The 15,711-nt window shown below is 64.9% G+C and overlaps 1 protein-coding gene across 1 annotated transcript; it reads left to right on the top strand.

The window, feature by feature from the left end:
- Positions 1-3,395: 3,395 nt before the first annotated feature.
- On the top strand, positions 3,396-8,233 carry SOX8 (SRY-box transcription factor 8). Its single transcript, XM_047838794.1, has 3 exons — positions 3,396-3,817; positions 5,108-5,337; positions 6,077-8,233. The coding sequence occupies exons 1-3, from the start codon at positions 3,396-3,398 to the stop codon at positions 6,811-6,813; spliced, it is 1,389 nt and encodes a 462-aa protein (XP_047694750.1). The 3' UTR covers positions 6,814-8,233.
- Positions 8,234-15,711: the final 7,478 nt, after the last annotated feature.

The following is a 15,711-nucleotide window of genomic DNA, read 5'->3' as shown; positions in this document are numbered from 1 at the left end:
GCTGGGGAAGTTGGGGGCCCTTTGCCTGGAAGGGGTGTCCCTGGGGCCCTCCAGGCCCAGACTGGCCAGGTCTTGTAGGCTCTCAGGGTGCACATCAGCCTACACTTCCTTCTTCCCAGGTGCCCTTGGAGCCTCTGCCAGGGGCCTAGGTCTAGAATCTTCACGTACATCAGCCATCCCGTGCTCTAGGGTCTCAGGGCCTTTGTACATGTTGTCCCCCACTACCCCCACCATGAGGGAGTGGCCTTTCCTCTTCAAGCAGTTGGAACCTTCAGGTCTCAGCTTAACGTCACCTCCTCAAAGGTGACTTCCGGGACCCCCCACCCCCCAGCATGGTGAGTGTCTCAGCTCCATGGTGTTTGCCCACAAAATCCCCTGGCACAAAGCAGGTGCTTCATCAATCCTGGTGAAGACAGGAACCAACCACAGCCACACCCTGGGACCCACCCGGGGCCTGCCTACCAGCTGAGGACATGAACTGAGGGCAGCACTAACGAAGCATGAGTCTGGAAAGCACACCGGCAAGTATTACAGGCCTTCCAGAAGGCCAGGAGGCTGTGGGGCACTCCTGGAAGCCACCCCACGTGTGTGCGGCCGGCCCTGGGCTGACGAGCTGGCACCTGGGTGCCGCCTTGTGGGGAAGTGCACACGTATGCTCTCGGCCAGCCGGGGGGTCAAGGCCTGGCAGGATAGGCGCCTCCCCAACCATTCTGCGGGAGCTGGGGGCTGCACGTAAATGACAGGCGCTCACCGGCACCCCTCCCAACCCCCAGGGTGCTCAGTGCAGCCCAGGGGGCGTGAGGGTGGGTCCTAGGACCACACACCCCGCACCAGTGTGTGACCTGGGTTTGGCACTCCCCCAGCCCGGCCTCTACCCTCCGAGGATCCCGGTGGCCACCTGTCTGTGACTCTCTGTGGGCCGGCAGGAAGCAGGGAGAGGCTACCTTACCTGGTCTCCCCAGGGCAGCCCCGGGTTTCATCGTCCTTGGAAAAGCAGGGCTCTTCATGAAAACCCAGACACGGTGGCCAATGTCACACTGGGTGCAAGGAGGGATGGGGTGGGGGGAGTGTGGACGGGGGAGAGGAGAGTCTGAGCCAGGTCCGCCAGCCTCGACACTCCAGGAAACTCCTGCTTGCACTGGCAGGGGGCAGTAAGTTCAAGTTCGGCGGGTACCCGGGGGAAACCTCCCCTTGGGCCCTCCCTGAGTCCTCCAGCTGCACAGTGGGGACCCCAAGCGGAGGGCAGGATCTCTGAGGGGAAGCCAGCACAGGCCAGCAGGTAAGGGTGTGCCCTGGAAGGTGACAGAGCAAAAGGAGACCAGACACAGGACAGGAGACAAGAGGACAGGCCACTCCCAGAGGCTCTGCCTCTGCCATCAGGTGCCCCCCCCCCGCCCCGCCCCCAGGGCTGTTCACCTTAGATGCAACACCCCCAGTGGCACTTTCCCGTAAGGCAGGAGATCAGGTTCCCTGGGCAGCAAAGCCCACTGAAAAAAAAAAAGGACTGCCTTGGGGTCACCTGCAAGTGGCGGAAAATCTGGGCAGGCAGGCACCCCCCTCCCTCTTAGGCCCTGAGGTGTCCCCACACAGGCACCTGCATGTTTTAGATGCAGGGCTGCGGGGTCCCTGGGCAGCCCCAGGGCCCGTGAGGCGAAACCTACGTCCCTAGATGGGCAGCTGAGATGGACAGGGCTCCAAGGCCCAAGTATGAAACCTCTTCTTCTCTGAAGAATCTGCAACCCAGGGGGGCGGGGGCTGGGGGGAATGAAAAGGGACGCGGTCAGAGGCGCGATGGCGGCCCCTGAGTTGGAAAAGGTGCACAAGGGAGATGCTTCAGCCCGACCCACGCACTAACTTTCGACTCGGAGTTTTCGGGTAACAGACCAGCGCCTTCTGCTGCGGGAGAGACGGAGTGCCGGCCTTATTCCTCCGCTGCGGACGCCACTGGCCCAGGCATCCACAACTCCGAAGAGGGGCGCGCGTCTGGGGGACCCGGCTCCCTTGCCTAGGGTCACTGAGGGCGCGCGGGCCACAAGCTCGCAGCCGCACGTGTTCCCACTCGGCCACCCGAGGGCCTGTGGCGAAGCTCTGGGCGGCCGGTCCATCGTCTCCCGGTGGGTTTGGCGAAAGAATCTGAGCCGCCCTCGGGGACTGGCAGGCCCAAGGCCAACTCGCGGGGGCGGCCTCGGGCGGGGACTCGGAGCCGCGGCCCGGCGCTAGCGTCCGGAGAAATGTCCCCTCTCCGACCCCGCCGCCCCAAGCCGGGCGGCACAGCCCACCCCCTTCCCTCCTGGCTGGCGCTCCCATCTCCTCCACTGCAGGCGCCCGAGGCGGCCCTCACTTCTCCAGACCACCCAGGGCCGCCCGCCCGACGGCCTCGGCGCTGCCACCCCCCCCCCCCCCCCCCGCTCCGGGTCACGCCCGGAAGGCCCGAGGCCCCCGCGTCCGGCCACGCCATCCGCCCGGCGGCCCCAGGGACTCACAGCTAGGGTCAGCCCAGTCCCTGCCCATCGCTCCCGCCCCCCCCCCCTCCGCTGCCTGGTTCCTGGGGCCGCGCCCCCGCCCGCGCCTTCTCCGCTCACACCCGGACAGGGCGGGGGACCAGGGATCGCCCAGCTTCGGGGCGCGGCCTTCGGGCGCGCTTTACCTGGACGTGCGCGGCGCGCAAACTCAGGGCGCGCTGGAGGATCCTGTCCGGCGCGCCGGCCCTGCGGGCGGGAAGCCCGGGCTTTGAAGCTACGCGGCCGAGCCAACCCTGCCCGGGGCCGCGGGCTGGCGGCAGTTGACCCCGGCGCCTCGGGTTTGCGGGCGAGACGTCGGGGCTCAGGACCGGCTGTGGCGAGGCGCTGGCGGACCCGCCTCCCCGCGGAGCGGGCTTTCTCGGGCTGGGCGAGGGGGCCCGAGGGCGGGACGCGCAGGAGCCGCCGCGCGCCCGGCAGAGGCACCCGGAGCGCTCCGCCGTTCCGGGTCCCAGACCCCTTTCCCTCCCCGCCCCTGCTGGAAAGGGGGCCCGCGGCGCGGGGCGGTGCCGGGAGGGGCGCGCGGGGGCGCAGAGGGAACCGCGGCACTTTCTTCGTGTGGGGGAGGGGCGGGCAGCCGGGCTCCGCCCCCCGGGGGCAGCGGGGCGCGCGCGGGCCAATGGGGACCCGGGCAGGGGGCGGAGCCTCGCGGCCGCCACTTAAAGAAACTTGTTGCGGGTCCTCCGCCGGGACGGAGCTTCGGCGGCGGCGGCAACGGAGGGGCCGGGGTCGGGCTGTGGCGGCGCCGGCGGCGGCGGCGGAGGGGGCACGCAGGTCGGGCCACCGCGCGGCGACCTCGGGTCCCAGAGCGGCCGCAGCGCAGTCCGAGCAGCGGCCCCGCGGGTCCCGGTGCGCGCCCCTCCGCGCGCGGCCCCGATGCTGGACATGAGCGAGGCCCGTGCCCAGCCGCCCTGCAGCCCGTCCGGCACCGCCAGCTCCATGTCGCACGTGGAGGACTCGGACTCCGATGCGCCGCCGTCGCCTGCCGGTTCCGAGGGCCTGGGCCGCGCGGTGGGCGCGGGGGGCGGCGGCCGGGGCGACGCGGCCGAGGCGGCGGACGAACGCTTCCCGGCCTGCATCCGCGACGCCGTGTCGCAGGTGCTCAAGGGCTACGACTGGAGCCTGGTGCCCATGCCGGTGCGCGGCGGTGGCGGCGGCGCGCTGAAGGCCAAGCCTCACGTGAAGCGGCCCATGAACGCATTCATGGTGTGGGCGCAGGCGGCGCGCCGCAAGCTGGCCGATCAGTACCCGCACCTGCACAACGCGGAGCTCAGCAAGACGCTGGGCAAGCTGTGGCGGTGAGTGCGCTGTCCCCAGGCCCCGGGGGCGGGGACGGGAGCCCCAGCCGCGCGGGCGGGCCGGAGGGGGTCCTGGGGTTCGCAGGGGCTCTGGAGGTGGCCCCGCGCCCGGCCTCGGCTCTGCTCCCAGTGGCTGTTCCCAGGGCGAGTTCCAGCGGACAACCGCCCTCCGGCCTCGTTGACTGCCCCCCCCCCCCCCGGGGTACGCAGGTGGTCGGGGCCACAGAGGGCTGCAGGGCGAGCACGCAAGCCCTAGCGCACTCCCTCCCGCCAACAGCCTGCGAGAGGGGGACCCCACCTGGGATTGGCCCCCAAGCCCGAGGCCTGTGCCTCCCTGAGGAAAGGTGGCTTCTGTCCAGAAGCGGGACACGGTATCAGGCGAGGTGGTGCTGGCTGGAGGCGCCCCTCTTTCTAAAGGGCTCCCCTCCACTCTGACCACCATGTGCAAGAAGTCAAGGCAGACGAAGGGGGTGCACGTCTGCCCCGCCGGCACCTTCCCGACAGCTGCTCCATCGTCTGCCCGCGCTGCGCCCCTCGGCAAGGAAAGCCTGGGGATGCAAGAGTGGTCGGGCACAAGCATGCTTTGTGCTCACTTGGGCATGGTGGAACCGGACGCTTGTGCAGAAAGTAGGGCCACAGCAGGGCTGCTTGCTGCTCAGAGCAGCCCGTCCCCACCAAGGGCGGGGGGGTCTCCTTGGGTTCACATGGATGGCTTTGGGTTCCGGGCGCCGGTTCCCGTCTCCTGCCCCTCTCCTCGTGAGCGGGCCCTGGGAGTTTGCACGGATGTCCTCTGTGCCCTGTCCCACAGGCAGTTGGAGGTGAGCTCCTGGAAGGGTTTGAGGGGCCCGGCGTGTGTTGTGAGCCTCAGCGAGGACCACCGGTTTAGCCAGTGTTCCCGGAGGTCTGGGAAGCCCAGATGCCCACGGAGTCCCTCCCCGCTAGTTGCTCGTTCCCTGGAAGCCTCGTTTGATCCACCGTGTGTTCTCAGCTGGGTTCTGCCTCCTCCCCCGCCTGCTTTAGAAAGCCCCAAAGGGAGGGGACTTACACAGTCTGGGGGCAGAGGGAAGTAAGAAGATGATGGAGATGGAAAGCTTTGGGTTTCGTTCCAGCACGTTCCTTTGACCCTCACCAGAAGTCCTCGCTGGCCCGAGCCCCCGTCCTCAGAAAGGGGGGCGCCCGCCTGGTGCCTGCTGAGGTGCGGGAGCACACACAGGCCTCCCTGTGGGCGTCGGGGGGGGGGGGGCCGGCGTGGGTGCCCTCACTGTGCCACCTCTGCCCTTGGTGCTGCAGCTTGCTGAGCGAAAGTGAGAAGCGCCCCTTCGTGGAGGAGGCGGAGCGGCTACGGGTCCAGCACAAGAAGGACCATCCGGATTACAAGTACCAGCCGCGCCGCAGGAAGAGCGTGAAAGCAGGCCAGGGCGACTCTGACTCCGGAGCCGAGCTGGGCCCCCATCCCAGCGGTGCCGTGTACAAGGCGGACGCGGGCCTCGGTGACGCGCACCACCACGGCGACCACACAGGTGGGCGCCTGGGGCCCCACAGCATTTGCCTGCCCCAGCAGGAGAAGTGGGGGGTCAGGCATCCGCTGTGAGATGAGCAGTGGGGTGGGGAGCAGGGGCTTGCTCCCAGGGCTGGTGTCCGCGTCGCCCCAAGGTCCCCCGTGCTCACGGGGGTCTGCTTAGCCCCCTCTGAGCCCTGACGTCCTCACAACTTTTCCCTGGTCGGGTGCCGCATGACGTGGGCGTTTTCTGCTCCGCCTGGAGGCGTTTCTGCTTCCCCTGGCCTTTCTGCGGGTGCTGACCCAGCACTCACTCGTGTCCCCTGTGCGGTGGTCAGCAGCCCAGCCTCAAGATCAGACGGGCTGGGGGGGAGCCCCGGCCAGCCGAGCAGTCAGTCCCCGGGAAGCTGGCTACCGCCGTGAGCCTGGGGGAGAGTGAGCTTTGTGTGCGTGGCCTTGTGGTCACGTGCAAGGGGCCGGGCACTTCCTCTCCTTTCCCCCACCTTGGTCTTCTGGGGTAGGCGCGGGGGCCTCCGTGGCCCAGCTCTTCCTGCAGAACAGCGCTTAACGGAATTTCCTCGGCCGAGCAGTGAGGTCTGGGTCTGGCTCTGCTGGAATTTCTGGGAAACGTACAGAAACAAAAAGCCGTTGATTTCTACCTGCGGCAGTCAGCGGGCTGGTTTTCCTCCTGGGTGTGCGTCGCCAGCCGGCCGGCCCCCCACAGAAGGGGCATTCATGCCTGAAATGTGCTCTGTCCCCAGGGCAGACCCACGGGCCGCCCACCCCGCCCACCACCCCCAAGACGGACCTGCACCACGGGGGCAAGCCGGAGCTGAAGCCGGAAGGCCGCCGTCTGGCAGACAGCGGGCGCCAGAACATCGACTTCAGCAACGTGGACATCTCAGAGCTGAGCAGCGAGGTCATCGGCAACATGGACACCTTCGACGTGCACGAGTTCGACCAGTACCTGCCCCTCAACGGCCACTCGGCCCTGCCCGCGGAGCCCGGCCAGCCTGCCGCCGGCTCCTACGGGGGCGCCTCCTACTCACACTCGGGGGCAGCCGGCCTCGGGGCGTCCCCTGTGTGGGCCCACAAGGGAGCCCCGTCGGCCTCGGCGTCGCCCACCGAGACGGGCCCCCCGCGGCCGCACATCAAGACGGAGCAGCTGAGCCCCAGCCACTACGGCGACCAGTCGCACGGTTCCCCGGGCCGCGCCGACTACGGCTCCTACAGTGGCCAGGCCAGCGTCACCACGGCGGCCCCGGCCGCGGCCGCCAGCTCCTTCGCCAGCTCGCAGTGCGACTACGCCGACCTGCAGGCCCCCAGCTACTACAGCCCGTACCCCGGCTGCCCGTCCAGCCTCTACCAGTGCCCCTACTTCCACCCTTCCCGTCGGCCCTACGCCTCGCCCCTGCTCAGCGGCCTCTCCGTGCCGCCCGCCCACAGCCCGCCCGGCAACTGGGACCAGCCTGTGTATACTACCCTGAGCAGACCCTGAGGGCGCCGTGGCCCGTGGGGGGGACTGGCGTCGGAGAGGGAGAACCTTTATCTCAGCAAAGACAGAGCCTCGGGTCTTCCGGAAGGGGTGCAGAGGCAGAGGGAGAGGAGACGGCGGCTCCGGGCAAGGGCCTGCTGACGTCTGCGGGCAGCCACGCTTGGAGCCCGACGCCCCGTTGCTTCCAGATCTCCCCGCTCCCTTCGGCCAACAAAGCCCTCTTTTCCTTGTCTCTGGCTCTTGGCGGTGACTGGTGACTGCGCGGGGGACGGCCGTCGGGCCCTCTTCCCTGCAGACAGCAGCCCCTTGGTTTTGCATCTCAGTGGAGCCGAGGCAGCCACAGCACAAAACAAAAAGGAGGGACGAGGCGCGGGGGCTCCGGCCGCCCGTCTCCCGGGGTCCCCGCCAGCCTCGCGCCGGGAGCCCACGGGACCAGCGGCATCCGCAGCCTGGCGAGAATGCGTCTGGGGGAGCACCTCTCGGGACCAGCCCGTCAGCTCCGAGGGGCTCCCACAACGCAGGCTCTACCCAGCGAGGTTTGGCTGGGACTAACGCTTCCCTCGTTTCATTTTATTTTATTTTTTAAGTTTTGTTTTTGAAGCTTAAACACGTTCGATTTGTTTTGGAAGCTGTTGAAACGTATTTATGTTCTGTATTATTTTATCTTTAATTAAGTAATTTGTGCAGAAAGTAGGATTTCAGACAAAACGGAGGCCGGGTTGCTGAGCTCCAGGGCCAGGAGGACACGTGGGGTGGGGGCCCTGGGGCTCCAGGCCCCGGGGAGGTGGCCGGGACCCTGAGCGGGGAGAAGGGATTGCCTCGTCATGTCTGTGCCCGGGTTGGGGGTGCCGTGGCACCCGTGTGAGGTCGAGGCTTAGAGGGCATGGGTGTCCCTGGGCTCCACCCCTGCTCACAACGGTGCCAAGCCGGGGACAGGGTGGCTGGAGAGGCACATGAATCTCGGCTCTTAGGACCCAGACGCCACCTACAAGCTGTGAAACTAAAACCTTCTCCACTAAGTGTTTAGAGTCTTAGCTTTAGACGAATAATACCCGATTGACGCGTACCTGCTTCCGCTGCGTGCCGACCAACGGTAATCGCCTACTTCATGGAAACTTGTGCCTTTAAAACTTTGTACATTTGAAGACATCCGAGAAGTTGCTTCTTTTTACTTTTTCTACTTTTTCCTACCTTTTTCTAGAAAAAAAAAAAGAGAATTTGTTTTGCATATCTCTTTTTGGGGGTGGGGGCAGGGAACTACAGCAAACTCATTTTTACGCAAAATCCGTTGTTCCGCGTGGAGTTTGGGCTTCCGCTGTCACTTACCTGCTGTGTTCGGCTACTTTCTGACCAAGCAACGCTAACTTTTGTACAGACCAATTTGATAAAATTAAAAAAAAAAAAAAAAAAAGCTTTTTATCTACTCAGGCTGCGTTTTGTGTGTTGCTTTTCCGTAAGCCTGGCGGACGGGGGCTCCGAGAGAACGGGGTCTGGTTCGAGGGCCTTGGCGGAGGCAGGAGTGCAGTCTACCCCGAGCCCTCCTCAGAGGATGTGGGCATCCGGAGCCCCATGGAAGGCAGAGACAACGCTTCAACCCTGGGGCACAGCCAGGCCCCCCCCCCCCCGCCCCCTGCAGGGGCTGTGTCTGGATTTGAACGGATCTCAGAGGCCCCAGGAAGCTGGCCATGCCGCCAGTGTCTTCTTTCCCCAGGGGCCTATTCAGCAGGCAAAGCGGGTCCAGATTCGGGGCCATGGTTTCCTCCCAGGCGAATCCCAGAGCGGGTTTCTGGGTGGCTGGCGGCATTTTTCGGGCGCTGGCGCGGAGCCAAGCTGGGAGCTGGGTGAAAGCTGTCCTGCGAGAACCAGGCAGGGCCGTCTGGTTGGCCGAGTGTCTGCAGGGAGGGATGGTTGTGGGGGGCAACCGCAAGCAAGGGGGCAGCCTCACCCCTTGGCCGGGCCTCCCCGCAGCTGGTTCAGGGGCTGCGTGGGGCTGGGGGCACCCACCTCCAAGCCCTGCAGGTGCTTCTGGGGCATCTCCGGGCCCGAGAGGAAGCTCACACTTCTCGCGAGAAGCCAGCTACTTGAAGCAACTCCCTCTGTGATTTTAACGGGGTGGTCCGGGTAGGGGGGCGCCCTTCCCGTCCCCTCGTCTGCCAGCCGCCCGCGTGGCTGCGATCCAGGGCGCGTCCCTCACCCCGCGCTGGAGAGCCACGTCCGGGGCCTGCCAAGAGTAGTGTTTGGGAAGAGCTGCCCGGATTTACGAGGGTTCGTGAGGTCTGGGGCGTGCCAAGCCTCCGGGGCGAGGCGGGGTCTGGGAGGGGGCTGCAAGCCAGGCTCACGGATGCCCCTGTGGAGCCAGTCCAGCACATCCTGCATCCAGCCAAGGGCCGTCCGGGTCCATATGGGCCTCCAGGCTCTCACGTGGACACCCCAAACCAAGGAAAGCCCCTGCAGCCGGCTCCCTGATGGAGGGAGTGAGGCCGCCCCGTTGCCGCTCTGGGATTGACTCGGGCCCTGCCAGGTTCCCGAGGGCTGGGGTCCCTCCAGGTTTGTTTGGGCTTGGAGGGGCTCCTGCGTGTTAACTCCCCAGAGGCCCGGCCCCTCTTCCCACCAACCTGATGATGGTGCGAGGGCCCTTTTGGCCCCTGTGCCCCAGGCAAGCCTCCCTGGGGGTTCCCTGCGTCTGAGCTCACGGTGACAGCCACCACCTGTCTTCTCCTCTCCAGACGCCCCACCCCTCCCCGGGGGCCAGGCTGGTGGCCTCCCCTCCACAGCACTCTCAGACGTTGGAGGCTGAGCCCACAGCCAAGCGTTCTGGGGGTCACGGGGCCCCTGCTCCCCGAAATCTGGGTCCCCAGTGGCCTTGTGAGGAGGTGGTGAGGCGGACAACCCCGGGGGTCAGGGCAGCTGGGAGGGGTCCCTGGGACTGCCCTGGTCCGCAGGCTCGTGAGGGTTTTTCCAGCCAGCTCCCCCCAGACAACACTGTTAACAAGGCTGGCCTCACCCCTCCGGGCCCCAAGTCCAAGCTTGTCCAGAGCCCAGTTCCCACTGAGCGCTCTCCGTCGGCCCATCCTGGGGACGAGCTGGCGGGAAAAGTTCCTCATTTTTCATTTCCTTCCCCAGAGCTGAGTGCGTTGCCTCTGACCTCAGCTGAACAGAATGCCCTATTCAGAGACAAAGGGGAAAGGGCGTTTATGACCCAGACCCTGCTCTGATAGATTGGGAAAGCCCCTCCTGGTTCCGCGTATAATTGCTCTTCCTGGGACGACGGATCGGCTTTCAGGAGCAGACTTTCTGTTTGGATGTGAGTTCACGGCCGGCGTGGCTGTCAGCTCCGGGGAGGCCTGTGTCTCTGCGCCGCTGCCTGGGGGAGACCCGGGGCCCCCCTCCTCAGGCCTGCCCAGGGGAGAGGGGGGCAGTTTCCACACCCACCCTGCCTGCTTCGCATTTAGGGGACAGCACCGCAGGGCAGGTGTGAGACTCAGGGTCGTGGCCTGGTGCATGGACCCCGATCTTTCCCCCTCCAATGTCTGGCCCAGGGCCTCCAGGTCAGCCCTGGACAGAGGACCTTTATGGACCTCGTCTCTGGGTGACCAGGGCTGCAGGAGCCGTGGGCCACACGGCAGGGCTGAACCGACTTGTTTCCAGGCCACTGGACACTAAAGTCTTTAGCACCCTGTGTGGACACCCGTCTGGGATACATTCCACCAGGCTTCATGGAAACTGGGGCTGACCATGAGCCAGTGCTGCAAGATCCCCTCCTCCCACCCCTAGGGAGACCCCAGGTGCACACCCCAAGGCTGGGGGTCAGAGCTGCTGCCCCCCGGGACTCGGTAAGGACCCATTCCCAAGGGAGGGCAGTGTATAACCACCCCGGTGTCTGCTCCTCTGTCTCCCTCTGGGCCAAAGCGTGCCTGCGTTTGGGGTCCTACATCCTGGAGAGAGCAGATGTGCAGACCAAGTCCTCCCAGGATGGGGCCGTAGAGGCCCTGGGGCGCCCCGGGGGCTGCGGGAGCCTTCCGAGGAGAAAAGTTGGGAAGGGAAGGAGCCAAAGGGGGAGACACGCGAGGCGTGGATCTGCCTCAGGTGAGGGTCCTCCGGAGCTGCGAGCTCAGCACTGCCCACCCCCAGCCCATTTCTGTCCCAGGAAGAGTGGGGATCGGGGCCCTGAGGGTTTCCCCGTCTCCTGCGTTCCCTGCTGGCCTGGGGGCTCCTGGCTGCCCGGTGGTGTTTGGGGACGCTCCGTGAGCTCAGGACCTGGCTGTGACCCAGTGGCTGGAGGTTCTGCCACTCGCCACTGATCTCTACGTGCCTCCTCCCGTGACCATGTGACAGTGACGGCCGAGGATGAAGCTGGCATGGCCGTGGCCAGCACACAGACACGTGACAGGTCCCTCCCTGTCCCGTCCTGCTGGCGGGCTTGTCCCTGGAGCCCTGGGGTCCTCGCTCCCTTCCCTCGAGGTGACCTGTCGCCTTGGCTGCCCCTAGCGCAGCCCCCCTGCCTCCCCCACCCATGCTGGGCTGCCCTGTGTGGGGGGGTCCCCTGTGCACCCCCCCCACCAGCACCCCCACCAGCCCCAGCCTTCCCAGAGGGGCCGGGGGCCAGAATTCAGTCCCGCCGAGGCTGGCTGCCTTGGGAAACCGCAGGACACTTCCCGAGGCCTTTCCGAGAGGCTCCCCGACAGGACAGGAGCGGGAACAGCCTGGGCGGCTGAGGGAGCCCCCTGCTCACCAGGTCCCCCAAAGCCGAGGCGGGGCCACACGCCCGGCCGGTCGCCAGGCCCGCCGGTCCCTGCAAAGGGTTAAGGGGCGCGCGGCCCGGTGGGAGTGCGGCAGTAGCGCCTGCGGGCCGGGCAGAGCAGCCGGGCTGGTGCTCGGCCAAGAGCAGCGGGCGAAGGCGCTGCATTTTAATGAATCATTATTGCCGGGGAGGCCTTTGTCTTTCTTTATCCGGTGCACAATAAAAGAATTAATTAGACAGAAAATGGCAGGGCAAGGAACTGACAAGTCATTAAGGGCTGCTGAATGACCGATGAGGTGCGGGCTGGGGTGGACTTCGGCTCCGGAATGATAATGGCCGGGCCGGGTGCTTTGTATGCGCGACCAGCCGGCCCCTGTGCGGGCATTGTGGGCGCTGCCATTGTGGCCCACGGGGCGGGCCGGGCCGGCCCGAGTCCCCAGAGGCGAAGCGGGCAGTGGGAACCTACGACAAAATTGCCGTATTAATTTTTGTGGGCAGACACAGCAGTAAATATTTGGATGCGTGGGGACTTGGGGATGGGTGTTCTGCTCCTCAGACCCTACTTCCTGGCTCGGGGGGCGGGGGTGGAGGGTGGCAGGGGGTGCTCCCCACACTGTGAGACCAGAGACGCAGAAGGCAGGGGTGGGGGGAGGAGAGGAATGGGAGAGGAAAGAGGGGGAGACCCAGAAGAAGCTCTTCCCGGAGCCAGGCTCAGCCTCACTTAGCTGCTGTCATGGTTATTCAGACGTCACCAGGAGAAAAGTACCACCCACAGATCCGGCTCTCCCCCCCCCCCCCGAAAAACTGGGTTCCTCAGCGGGTGGAGGGCAACAGAGGAGCGACGGTGAAGTAGGAGTTCATCGGGGCTCCCGCTGCCCACAACGCCTGGCCCACGGAGTGGGGGCTGGATTCGAAAACCGGCCGGAGCCCCCTCCCTGGTTTCCTGCTGCTTCGCAGCTCGTCTGACCCCCTTCGGTTGTGGTCTCAGGGTCCTCGCGGGATGGATGGGGGTGGGGGGTAGAAATCCCAGACAGGTGAGGAGAGGTCTCCCTCGCCCCAGGGGTGATGAGAACGTCAGAGAAAAAGCAACGTTTGTCGCTGAGTCGGTCAGCAACCCGTCCCGTGCGGGATGTGAAAAGACGGGGCCACGACACCTGGAGTGCCTTCAGCAGGGCTGTGCCCGCATCCTCTCCTCTGGCCCGCACGACATTCTGGAGGGGCCCGACTGACAGATGAGTCCCTTGTTCCAGGACTTGAACACAGGGTTGGGCGGCCAGCCTGGGTCCCAGTGCTGTCCCTGGGCCGCTGAGACCAGAGGACAGCCTCTCGGGCAGCAGAAGGCAAGTGCCGGGCGTCCCTGGGTGGAGGGGGCTCCACCCCAAGTCAGGCTGCGTGGAGCAGAGGCCACACTGGTTTCCAGGTGACAAGTGTCTGTCTTCACCACTGGGAAGCACTGTCACCGTCTTTGCAACTCACTGCCTGATGTCCCCTCTCAAACTTGTGAGTGAGCCTGGGTGGACCAGGATGCCATGGACATCGCCCCTGAAGAGGGGAGCCCCCCCTCCTACCCACTTCCTGAGGCCACTCAAGTCCTTTGAGGAACCCATTCACTAATGGGGGAGAGATGACGGTGGCCAGAGGGCCTGGGTGACTCTGGCTCTAGAAGCCCGAGTCTCCCACCTTTTCCCAACGGGGACAGAGGGTCAAGGCAGAGTCAAAGTTTACCCTGACGCACGCTGCCTGCTGCCTGGAGCTTGGGCTTCCCGGGATGCTCAGCTTTGGGCAGGTTACTGGCCTCTCCGGCCTCCGTGGTCCATCTATTAAATGAGAGGAAGAACGCCCACCTCCCCAGAAACGGTGCTCTGGGAGACAGGGGATGCACACGGGTGTATGTAGCACATCACCCAACATTGATGTTGAGCTACGCACATCACTCTCTGCACATCACCCAACATTGATGTTGAGCTGCACCGATAGGGCTCACACTTCCGCAGGGAGTTGGCCTGCCAGCCACGACAACCAGCTCTATCTGTCCTTCCATCCATCCATCCATCCATCTATCCATCCACCCATCTATCCTCCATCCACCCATCAATCTATTCATCTGTCCCTCCATCCTTTCATCCACCCAGTGATCATCATACAGCAGGTACAGGGTTCAAAGGAGAGGGAGACTGACCCGGAGAGCAATGAAGGGTCACATAGGACAAGTGCAGGGACTGGGAATCCATACAGGGACCCAGCCTGCTCTGCGGGCTGCCAGGGAGGCTTCCTGTGGAAGCTGCATCTCGTGAGATGTTCCCACAGAGGCTTGTCCTTGAGCAGCGGCCTGTGACCTCGGCCCTCATCCAGGGTCGGTCCTGGCAGACAGCATCATCCTGCGCTCTTCATTCAGCCCCCAGGATCCATCTGGACCCCTGGGGCCAGTTCCTTTCTCTCTGGTCCTGAGCGAGCGGCAGCCCCTCCGCAAGGGCAGGTCCGAGCCATGCGCCAGGCAGGCAGAGCTGGGGGGCTTGGACCCAGGTGCAGCCCCTCACAGCTCTGGGTCCCAGGGCTTGGCGAGCAGTGTGCCCAACTGACACAAAATTTCCCCGGGCATTTCCAGTTCTGGCCCCGGCAGTCACAGAGAGCCGGGATGGTAGTCACCTGGTAAACGGGTGTGGAACGTTCCACACGGTTCGCGCCTGTCTGTGGTGTGGGTGGGGAGCGAGTGGAGGGCAACCCCATCCCCACATGGGCAGCGTGCCCCCCAAGTCAGGGCCGTGGCTGGACCTAACTTGCATCCATGACCTGGGCCATCCTGGACACAGCCAGGCTCTCGGTGAGTGTTTGCTGGTTGAGCAAACCCGTGAGCGCACGAAGGTGCCGCCACGGTGTGCGTGCTTCAGATGGGGTCCAGCGCCGCTCCTCTCAAAGAACTAGAACCACACAGACAGAGGCGGGCAGAGCAGCCGCGTGGCAGGAAGCTCGGGGTTATGACGTCCCCGTCAGGCGGCAGTGGCTAACGCTGACGAACGTGACCTTCAGGTACCAAGAAGCAGCTGAGGTGTTTGTCAAACTCTCCTGCACAAGGGGCAGTACCTGCTAGGGTCGCCAGAGCTGAGAGGGGGGAGGGAGAGTGTGGAGCTCTGCAGAGGACGTGGGCCTCGCCCTTCAGGGCAGCTTCCAAACGGGCTGGCACGCAGGTGCCCTATAAGCTGCAGGTTCCTCCCGGGCGTGTATACACTCATCCAAAATGGGCAGAACTGGAATGTTCCTTGTAGACTGCCCTTCAAGTGAAATCGACAAACTATGACCTTTCACGCATCGGGATCCGACTCAGCAGTGAGGAGAGTGGAGGCAACGTGGAGCCTCCCGTAGACACAGGACGTTTCGAGACTCCGTTTATGGGAAGTCGTAAAGTTTTGTTTGGGTTTTGATTTTTTTTTTTGGGGGGGGGGGGACAGAGAGAGATAGAGCATGAACGGGGGAGGGGCAGAGAGAGAGGGAGACACAGAATCGGAAGCAGGCTCCAGGCTCCAAGCCATCACCCCAGAGCCTGACGTGGGGCTCGAACTCACGGACCGCGAGATCGTGACCTGGCTGAAGTCGGACGCTTAACCGACTGCGCCACCCAGGCGCCCCTTGATTTTGTTTTTTAAGGCAGGGCAGTGAGAAAAACACTTCTGGGAGATTTCTCCCCGAATCGGTCCAGAATTATGCGCATCTGCCACGTGGAAAGCTACGTCCCTAGAATGTCTCTCCACAGACTCGAGGTCCAGGTGCCCCAGGTTCCACATTCTGGAATGTCCCTCTCTATTCAGCACATGGGAAGAAAACGTCCTGAAGCAGGTGCATGGCAGCGACGATGGCCTTCTGTTAATTATTGGGGCACCGGAGCACTTGTCGCCCCCTGAGGGGGAGGAGGGGACAGGGAGACGGACCCACTCACAGCTGCCCCCAGATCCTCCAGGAGCTGGAAAGTCATCCACTCCTCAGGAGGCCATGAGCACCCCAGCATCTGTGCTGGGGGCAGACAGGTGTGCAGGGGGCTGGGGACTGGCTGACCTCGGTGCCGAGCCGAGCACGGAGGGCTTCCGGCCGGGCCCCTGCCCAGCCGCCGTGATCTCAGCAAGGGCTCGGAGGCTTGCTGGGCTGGCGCCAGTCTTTGCCCTATTTAA

The sequence above is a fragment of the Prionailurus viverrinus genome, chromosome E3 (genome assembly GCF_022837055.1).
Source record: "Prionailurus viverrinus isolate Anna chromosome E3, UM_Priviv_1.0, whole genome shotgun sequence".
Lineage (NCBI taxonomy): Eukaryota > Metazoa > Chordata > Mammalia > Carnivora > Felidae > Prionailurus > Prionailurus viverrinus.
Note: the sequence above shows the minus strand (reverse complement) of the source record. Positions and strands in the feature narration are given on the sequence as shown.

Bases quoted from the DNA above. Each gene is read 5' to 3' on its own strand.
- SOX8 (XM_047838794.1), top strand. From the start codon at position 3,396: ATGCTGGACATGAGCGAGGCCCGTGCCCAGCCGCCCTGCAGCCCGTCC. The intron at 3,818-5,107 runs GTGAGTGCGCTG...TTGGTGCTGCAG, and splicing joins ACGCTGGGCAAGCTGTGGCG to CTTGCTGAGCGAAAGTGAGA. The intron at 5,338-6,076 runs GTGGGCGCCTGG...CTCTGTCCCCAG, and splicing joins CCACCACGGCGACCACACAG to GGCAGACCCACGGGCCGCCC.